Here is a 9,913-nt window from a genome sequence, read left to right as displayed (position 1 = left end):
GTAGCAGGGTGTAACTCTGAAGCTCTCCTTTTATCTCCTTGAAGTACAGAAAGGGGAAACCCTGCATTATAAGATGAATATTAATTATAGTTTACTGAGGGCAGTGCTGTGTCTGCCTTGTAGAGGCAGGGCTCTGCTGTAATATCACCTTTTGTCAGCTTCACGTTGTGCCTGAATATCTTCTGCAGCCTTCTTCTGGCCCTCTACATAGCTATAAAGACTCAATGACTCTCCACCACCTCCTTCATTTCCTGACACTGAGCAGAGAACTCAGAGTCCTTTTCATAGCTTGTCTTTTAGAAAAAATATCTGGTAGAGGGAGCAGTCTGTTTCTCCTGATGTCGAACATGTCCTTATGTTAACAGTAATGCTGTTGGGACAAATGTTCCCTAAGACATTTTCATTAACTGGAAGAGACTGGACTCGAAAGCAGCACTGGTACCGTTCTGATGAGCAGTTTGACATTCAGTTTATTTCAATTACCTGGCATCCACGCTAAGGCAACTAGGTTTGGAAACACAGATTTTTCTCACAGTCGAAATGCAAATTTCAAAAGCAACAGATGGAATCTGTGTTGCATTCTGATGATTGTGCTGACATACATCACACCTGTCTGTTGGCTCACTGCAACACAACAATGTAAAGATTTTTATCCACATACCCACGCAAACATTACAAAGGCTGCTCAGCAGGTGACTGGCAGAAATGTAAAACAAACATGCATACTTACCCAACTTGTTTTGGCCCCATTCCCACTTTCATATTTTCATTTTCATTTTGTAAGAACCCATGTAGCAATGTGCAATGAGGGTTAGTGTATTCATGTATCTAATAGATACAAAATCACTTGAAAGAGAAACCTCCAAAGCAACTCACTCTGTGGACAGTATTTACTTTTAAGGGAGTAACATTGTATTTTTATATATATTCATTTTCTTATTTGTTGTTCTTAGTGTTTTAGTGCAGTAAAAATCAGATAAGAGTAACATGAAAGTTATTTACCTTGATTACACACACACGGAGGATTGGGAGTGGATAAATACTATTGATGTGTAACAAACTGGACATGAATAACTTAAGCTCATTATATAATATTACACTGCAGTATATTTCTAACTAACAATCTTTTCTTTAAAGATATAACTTATATTGGGGTCAACGTAAAAGAAAGACAGAGGTGAAATTTAAAGGGGGGTCGGAGCTGTCAAATCTGACATAGTATTTGAATGCAAACATGTGATATTTAGAATCCACATGTACCAGTATCTTTACCTGAATGCTACCAGTACAAACAAAGGCACTAGACTTTTAAGCATAGTTTTAAAGACAAAAGGTTTTTACGAATGTTTGACCTTATCTGAAGAGGTCAGCGGTCCGAGGTAACATCTTTAAAACTCCCATATATCATTCACTATATGTTGTCAGTACAGCTGCAGTAAGAAACGGTTTTTATTAGCTTTGTATAGCATTATTGTCACTGTGACCTTTAGATGAATCCCCACCAGCCCTTCAACATGGAGACAGCAGCAACTGACTGGTCAGCTGATCTTTGATGTCACCCATTTATTACTGGCCTCAACATTTGGGCAAAAATCTTGTAAGCACTCCCAAACTCCTACTTCAGTGGGGCCCTACAAGGGGATAATCCAAATGTGATTTTTTTTTTTTTTAATAGAAATAATGGGATTTAAGAAAGAAATCTTTTTGTAAGTATCAGGGACATCCCAACATCACACTCTGCCTCTTGATGTCAGTTTTTATTATGACTTATCTAAGCTTCTAACATCTGATGTAGCTACTGATTGGAAACAGGTGCCTTCATATCGTAGATCCTTACCATTATAATGTCCTTTTGTTTTAAGCATTTTGTCACTGTTAACTTGTTTTCATCTTTATGTTTTTACTAATCCGTCATGAATTTCATCTTGAAAGGTGTTATATAAATTGAATCTTACTTTAGTTTACATCCCTTCTTCTCCAGTCAGCCTCTGTTGATTTAAATCTCAGCAGTGTGCTGTCTTTCTGTCAATTAAAAACTTTCGCTGGTGCAGCCCACCTCTCATTCTTACATCATCCTCATCTCCCATACACGTTTCCACCTTCTTTCACTCCACCACAGTGAGTGTTAGACTCCAGCAGACCTGTCTTACTCCGCTCTGCTTCATCAGAGTCTAGTTGCTAATAGTTTATTGCTCAAACTCTTTGCTTAATTAAATTATGTCCACTTGTTTCAGTGATCTCTCTACTTTTCTTTTACACTCTCCAGTCGCTCCTATTTACTGCAAACTATGTCAGAGGTGCACACACTGCTGCACACCTGCCCGAATTTCAGCCAGTTTGACTGTGGTTAGGGTTCTTTGTCACCATGTTGGATTTTTGGAGCCGGAAGTAACTAAATTCGGACAAGAGGGTGGAGTGCTAACATAAGGGATCTTAGCAAATCTCATTCATAAACTGTACATATGAAGCCCACAGATACACAGTCGGTCCCTAACTGTCAAGCCTTAGAAGTATAAATAATTGAGGAAAAAAAAGTTCTTGTAAATGTAAATGTTCTTTTTTATGGTGTAAAGTTGGGCATTGTGACGTGGGTTTCAGTAAGAACTGATGTGCATTTGGCGCCACTGCAAGGGAACAGCCCAGGAACTGCAGTTTTTGGCCCTTGTTTGACTAAAATCCATGCATTTATGCATTTATGACCACTGAATTTTTTTTTAAATGCTTATTATGTTTAAGTAAGTTTTTTTTTTTTTTACTTGTTACTTTTCCTGATGGTTTCAAATATAAATGTAGAAAGAAAAAAAACACTGACACGTCTTCCGAGGAGGAAGCAGAGTCTGGGGATGAGGGGAATGACCCGCCAATTTCTGGGGGCGAGGTCACTGAGGCAGTTAAACAACTCCTTGGTGGCAGAGCCCCTGGTGTTGATGAGGTCCCCCCCGAGTTCCTGAAGGCTCTGGACGTTGTAGGGCTGTCCTGGTTGACACGCCTCTGCAATGTTGCGTGGAGATCAGGGGCAGTACCTGTGGACTGGCAGACCGGGGTGGTGGTCCCCATCTTTAAGAAGGGGGGTGTGTTCCAACTACAGGGGGATCACACTCCTCAGCCTCCCTGGGAAAGTCTATGCCAGGGTGCTGGAAAGGAGAGTTCGTCCGCTAGTCGAACCTCGGATACAGGAGGAACAATGCGGTTTTTGTCCTGGTCGCGGAACACTGGACCAGCTCTTTATCCTCTCCAGGATACTTGAGGGTGTATGGGAGTTTGCCCAACCAGTCTACATGTGTTTTGTGGACTTGGAGAAGGCATTCGACCGTGTCCCTCGGGGTGTCCTGTGGGAGGTGTTGCAGGAGTATGGGGTGTCTGGCCCATTGCTACGGGCCATTCGATCCCTATACAACCGTTGCAAGAGCTTGGTTCGCATTGCCGGCAATAAGTCGGACTCGTTCCCGGTGGGTGATGGGCTTCGCCAGGGCTGCCCTTTGTCTCCGGTTCTGTTCATAATTTTTATGGACAGGATTTCTAGGCGCAGCCAAGTGGCGGAGGGCTTTCGCTTTGGTGGCCTCAGAATCTCATCTCTGATTTTTGCAGATGATGTGGTTCTGTTGGCTTCATCGGGTGAGGGCCTCCAGCTCGCACTGGAACGGTTCGCAGCCGAGTGTGAAGCAGCGGGAATGAGGATCAGCACCTCCAAATCTGAGGCCATGGTTCTCAGCCGGAAAAGGGTGGAGTGCCCACTCCGGGTCGGGGATGAGTTCCTACCCCAAGTGGAGGAGTTCAAGTATCTCGGGGTCTTGTTCGCGAGTGATGGGAGAAGGGAGCCGGAGATCGACAGACGGATTGGGGCTGCAGCTGCAGTAATGCGGACGCTGCACCGGTCCATCGTGGTGAAGAGGGAGCTGAGTGTAAAAGCGAGGCTCTCAATTTACCGGTCGATCTACGTCCCTACCCTCACCTATGGCCACGAGCTGTGGGTAGTGACCGAAAGAACGAGATCGCGGATACAAGCGGCAGAAATGAGCTTCCTCCGAAGGGTGGCTGGCCTCTCCCTTAGAGATAGGGTGAGAAGTTCGGCCATCCGGGAGGGGCTCAGAGTAGAGCAGCTGCTGCTCCACATTGAAAGGAGCCAGCTGAGGTGGTTTGGGCATCTGACAAGGATGCCCCCTGGGCGCCTCCTGGGTGAGGTGTTCCAGGCATGTCCCACCGGGAGGAGGCCCCGGGGCAGACCCAGGACACGCTGGAGAGATTATATCTCTCGGCTGGCCTGGGAACGCCTTGGTATTCCCCCGGATAAGCTGGAGGAGGTGGCTGGGGAGAGGGAGGTCTGGGCCTCTTTGCTTAGGCTGCTGCCCCCGCGACCCGGCCCCGGACAAAGCGGATGAAGATGGATGGATGGATGGAAAAAAACAAAACAACTGGTGACAACTGAATGTTGCCTAATGGTGGCATCTGGAGGCCACAGCAGGAAGTGCCCACTAATGAAGACAGGTATGTTAGAAATGGAGCAGATGGCTGTTTGCCTGCTGTTAAAAGCTTGGGGCTATGAATTCAAGGCTTTTCTGACAAGCGGCAGATGACTTTCAGTATAGCTTAAATACACTGATTCTATAATAAAAAACAAAATAATCAGGAAATATGTCGAAGTGGGTGAGTTCCAGGCAAATCGAAAAGTCTTTAAATGCTTCTAGTGGCACCTGAACTCTCGAACAGTAGACTTAGGCCTACTCTGATTAAATTTATCTCATGGACTGCCCAGAAACTCATCTGCACTGTTCTTTCTTATCAGAATTTTAATTACAGGCTGTAAAAAGTTAAAGTTATTTTCTGGTTTGAATTTAAGTTAAATTAACCTATACAAGAGACAATCAGCTAACACAATGTTTACTTTCCTAACAAAAATGACACAAATTCAGCTTACTTTTACTCCATAGTTCTTCACCTGCAGCATCTTCCTTTATCTTTAATATAACTTAAAGGCTATGAAATTGTTGACGTGACTGACAGGAACTGTGAACACATGAGCTGATTTTGGTTATTCTACATGAGAGATTTCTGTGTTTAGATTTAGTTATAGTGCATGTTCCTACACAAAGAAATAAATGTAATTTGTGGTTATTAATGTCGCTCTACTGCAAAGCATCATCCTTGCACTTTATCACACAACCACAAGATGCCAGTATCACATTGTCTTGGATTAGGTTGATTTAAAAAAAACAAACAACAAAACAAAACAAAAAAACATTTTATGAAAGTGTTGATTAGTTAATTTTTTTCCCTCGCAATAAGATGCAAGAAGATTTTCAGTCAGAGAAAGAAGTGGAGGGGACCAGGGGCTGGCAGATGCTGCAGACAGCGCATATTCTTAAACAGAAGGGTGTGTGTTTATGTGTGTGTGAAAGGGGGAGGGAGGGAGGATTGAAGGGGAGGGAGAAAGAGAGAGAGCAAAACTGGGTGTCAAAATCTTGAGCTCTGAGAAAGCCTCCCAGTCTGTGTGTTGTGAGGGGAAGCAGCAGCACAGTGAAGGTTTCCAGTTGGGAGAGAGTTTAAAGAAAGTGTCTGTTTAGGATATCGGAAAGTTCGCTTTGCCTGAATGAAACGCAGCAGTGGATGGCTCGTGAAGGTTATGCACAATGGAGAAGATTGGCTTTCAGTGCTTTGCTTGGATACTTTTGAAAGGAACCATATGTCTGGTGAGTGAAATGAATGGTAGCATTAAACACATTATACATTCAAAGTTGAGTTATGCTGCATTTTAAGAGGGTTTTGAAAATATTTCAAGTTCTACATATTTTAGATTTGATGCATTATCCTAATGACGACTTTCTTTGCAGACTTAAGTTTCTTAAAACATGCTGAGTGAGGTTTAACAATATTTGTGTGGTGTGTGAGTCTGACAATATTAAGAATACTTCTCAAAAACTCAACAGTTCTTTCAAATGAGATTCTATTTAATTGAAGCAATTCTGAGACAATATTTCCAAAGCGTTTGGGATTTTTTTTGTTGATTTGTTTTTAATCGTTCATGCTAGCACTTAGTTTACTTCCCGATGGGGTCAGTCTATAACTTTCTCCTGTGCTTATTTTTCTAGTTGGTTCTTGGACCACACCAGACACACAGCAACTTTACCTTCACCAAGAGAGCACCGCCTCATCCCAGCAGGGCTCACGAGGCTTCTTCACAGCAGAAGAACTCTGTGCTTCAGTCCAGGAGTCTAACTCAGCACACCAAGCTGCCCCGTAATCCCTTCATCCCTCTTTCAAAGCAGGGATTTGGGGAAATACTTGAAGGAAACTCACAGCCGCACTCCAAGCCATCATTAAAGATGAAGCTTCAGCCCATCATGAAAGTTCATGGAACATCTAAATGGTCCGAGACCTTCATCTGGGGGGACTTTTATTCAAATATAAAGACGGTCAAACTGAATTTGCTGATATTGGGGAAGATTGTGGATCATGGGAACGGGTCTCTTGGCGTCTACTTCCGCCACAACTCCACGGGGGTAGGCAACGTGTCCGTCAGCCTCATGCCACCGACGAAAGAGGTGGAGTTCGACTTGGAGCGCCAAAGCGTGATCCACCCCAAGGATTCAAAGACGTTCAACTGCAGAGTGGACTCCGAGAAAACCGAACGCAACAAGAAGGTGATGCTGTGCAACTACGACCCATCAAAGACATGTGATCAGGAGCACACCCAGAGCCATGTCACCTGGATGTGCTCCAGGCCTTTCCAGGTCATCTGCATCTACGTGTCTTTCTACAGCACAGACTACAGACTGGTTCAGAAAGTCTGCCCAGACTATAGCCTGCAAAGTCCAGCCTACCTGCCTGCATGTTAAAGGACACTGGAGAGTGATGTCTCAGCAAGCCTCTATAGAGAAATCCAGTTAGTGCAGCTATGAGCCAGTTTGATGGATCATTTTGAGGTTCTTCAAGAAATTCGGTTGAAAAGTGTTTTTAAGTTCACTTTAGTTTCTATGTTTTTAGTGCAAAAAATGTGCCTGCGTTAAGATTAAAGTGTTTTAGATCATGTAACAAAAAAAAGGTTAGGGTGCAACTAAAAGTGAGTGATTTACCTGGCAATTGCTTTCTTAATTATTCCTTTGAATATATGGTTTTATGAAACCACAGTATTGTGAAAATACTCACAAAAATCTTGATATTTGCTCTTTTTCTGAACTGTAGTTACCAACAAAAAGGCAGTGGTAGTACTCAGCAGATTAATCAGCTATTCCCTTCATGTTTCTTTGGTTAAAGCAGACAATGGTAAGTTTTTGGTTTAATAAAAGCCAAGATATAGTCATCCTCTAATGTTGTTGTAGCTGCAGGACCATAAATACTTGTGGTCCTGCAAATCAGTCCTTCAAAATTGTTTTCATGCCACTGTAATTTTTTTTTAAATAAAGAATTTAATTTCTTTTCGTGTAATAATTTGAATTTATTTATATTTTTATATGATTCTTGATATGAACTCACCCACTCAGAAGAGCTGCAGGCTATAAAAGATGAAGCGCACAGGTTTAAGCTTTGTATTATTCCAATACATCTTGCTTTCCATTGCTAACAAAGTATGCTTGTCGTTGCCCACACGTGCAGGTTCGCATTATCTTTGAACAGCTGGCAGGTTAAACAGGCATGTCAGACTGTCTTTGAATAAACCTCAGTCTTATAACCTTGTTAAACTGTGTCTGCAGTTTAAACCCAGAGTGGCTCAGAGTGAAACTAAGGTGCACGCGAGAGTGCAGGGGTATGGTTCAGGAAACGGTTCAGGAGGTGCAATTAAACACATCTGCTCGATCACTGCACTCAAGGCACTGGCAACTAACCTTTTCTGCCGGGCAGATGGATGTTTAATGACCCAGACACAGGCCGCTAACTCGATTAAGTAGGTGACAGAGGTTAAAGACACCCCTCACCATCCACCACTGTTTCCACCTGCTCCCGGAGTGGCTGGAAACAGCAGGGAGAACGCTTCTGTCAACAGCTGCAAGTGCAGTCAGCCATATTACGGAGTCTCAGCATCCTATGCAGCATACTGCTTTTTCTAAATTAGCAAGGACAGAGTGGTGGGAGGACCATCCACTACCAAAGACATATTAAAGTTCTATGCAGACATTTGATTTCAGCTTCTCTGCAGGGGCGGCACCAGGAAGTTTTCAGTAAAGTGAAAATAATATATGGATAAGAGTGATTTGAAATCGCAAACTAACCTAGATAATTCTCCTTGCTGACAATTACAGTGAACAACACTTTTTAAAAAATGGACTAAATGTTCTTTGTGCAATCTACTGTCCCCTGTTGGTTTAAGGTATTTCCTGTTGGTTTCTCTTGTCAGGCCTAGAGAATATCGTCATAGCAACAAAGACAGTACCCCCCCTTCAGTTTTTTGAGATTTTCAGATTGCTTTTTGAGATTGCTTATACAGTTCTCTTAAGTTCCTGCAAGGGTAATCCAGCACTTTAGAAAAAAAAAATTCTGTCATTCTGCCGCTTTGTTGCTGGGCTCAATATTATTGCGTTTGGTTTCAAGTAGATGGTTTACTCAGACTGCAAGGTCCTTAAATTCCGTGGCTGCAAAAAAAAAAAGAAAAAAAAAAAAGCCCAAAGCATCGCCCCTCAACCACTGTACTTGACAGTTTTTTTGAGGTGTTTGTGCTTATATGCTGTTATTTTCACCAAACGTGGCGCTGTGCATTATGGCCAATCTATACCACTGTTCAAAAGATTTTTTGCCAAAGTCTCGTGGTTTGGTTAGATGAGACTTGGCTGTGCTGCCATGTTCTTTTTAGAGAGAAAAGGTGTGCTCCTGCTAATTCTTTAAAACAAGCCACACTTTCTAATAGTAATGTCATGAAATTTGGGTGACACCTAACTCTTGGGTTTGTTTTTTAATTTCTATTTTTCCTTTCCACAGTTTCTCAGTGTTGCACTGCATTGAATGTTCACATTCAATACATTTGCTAAATTGCCAGCACCTGGTTGCCTCTTACCCTGTAAATTCTTATGGAAGCAAGAGGTATACTTAGTTTTAAATTTTAAAAAATGACACCATGTAATACATCACGTGTTGTGGTTCATCCAATCACAAGACCTATGGATCAGATTATTATTGTTACACAACATTGTTATGTAAAACCTTAATACTTCTTTTTACCTTGACTGTACATATCTTTTATACCGTCCATTGTTATGAACAATATCTATGATTTATTGTTCTCCTAAGCTGCTATACAGTGAGTAATAATAGACTGCAACAACATCTGCCAGAATTTGGGTATTGGAGACAGAATATAGTCTATATATAATAATTAATAGCTAACGATCTAAGACATTTAGGATACAGTCTGTGCTCACTTCAAAATATTTTTCTGTGGCAAAACTCCACAAATTCTCTTTCCTTTGGAGATTTATGTGCTTTTAAGCAAACATTTGACTACAACATACATAACTCAGAGAGAAATACCCAGACAAAGCTTGCACTGCATTCAATACAAAATAGTTGTGGTTTATTCTTTTGGGAACAAAAAATGGCAACAACTAAGTGTCACTTCTCATATTCAGCGATATCTACAGGAAAGAAACAACAATGGTTCCTTCTATCAATTACCATTTTTCACCAGGTTAAAATGATAACTTCAAAAATGTATTTCATATGGTTTTACCTTGGTGTGCATGTGTTTCACATTATGTCTATTCTGAACATTAAAACGTGTTCATTTCAATTTCATTTCCCTTCAGTCTTCATGCCTGCAAAGAATTTCTCTGTTGAAAATGCTTTTGTTTAAACACAGCTTCAAAAGCACTGGTGTCTGTACAAATTCCCATGAAGAAAAAAAAATAGAAATAACATTTTTGAGGGAAAAAAAAATACCTCTCATAAAATAACATCGACACGCCTTATCGGACTCTAATGTAACCAT

General features: G+C 41.7%; 1 protein-coding gene across 1 annotated transcript; it reads left to right on the top strand.

The window, feature by feature from the left end:
- Positions 1-5,499: 5,499 nt before the first annotated feature.
- LOC146663568 (neurexophilin-1-like) lies at positions 5,500-7,368 on the top strand. The gene is made up of 2 exons (XM_085415290.1): positions 5,500-5,687; positions 6,087-7,368. The coding sequence occupies exons 1-2, from the start codon at positions 5,628-5,630 to the stop codon at positions 6,831-6,833; spliced, it is 807 nt and encodes a 268-aa protein (XP_085271416.1). The 5' UTR covers positions 5,500-5,627; the 3' UTR covers positions 6,834-7,368.
- The last annotated feature ends 2,545 nt before the right edge of the window (positions 7,369-9,913 follow it).

The sequence above is a fragment of the Rhamphochromis longiceps genome, linkage group LG8 (genome assembly GCF_057381845.1).
Source record: "Rhamphochromis longiceps isolate RC_006_pf linkage group LG8, R_longiceps_female_GT1.1, whole genome shotgun sequence".
In the NCBI taxonomy this organism is placed as follows: domain Eukaryota; kingdom Metazoa; phylum Chordata; class Actinopteri; order Cichliformes; family Cichlidae; genus Rhamphochromis; species Rhamphochromis longiceps.
Note: the sequence above shows the minus strand (reverse complement) of the source record. Positions and strands in the feature narration are given on the sequence as shown.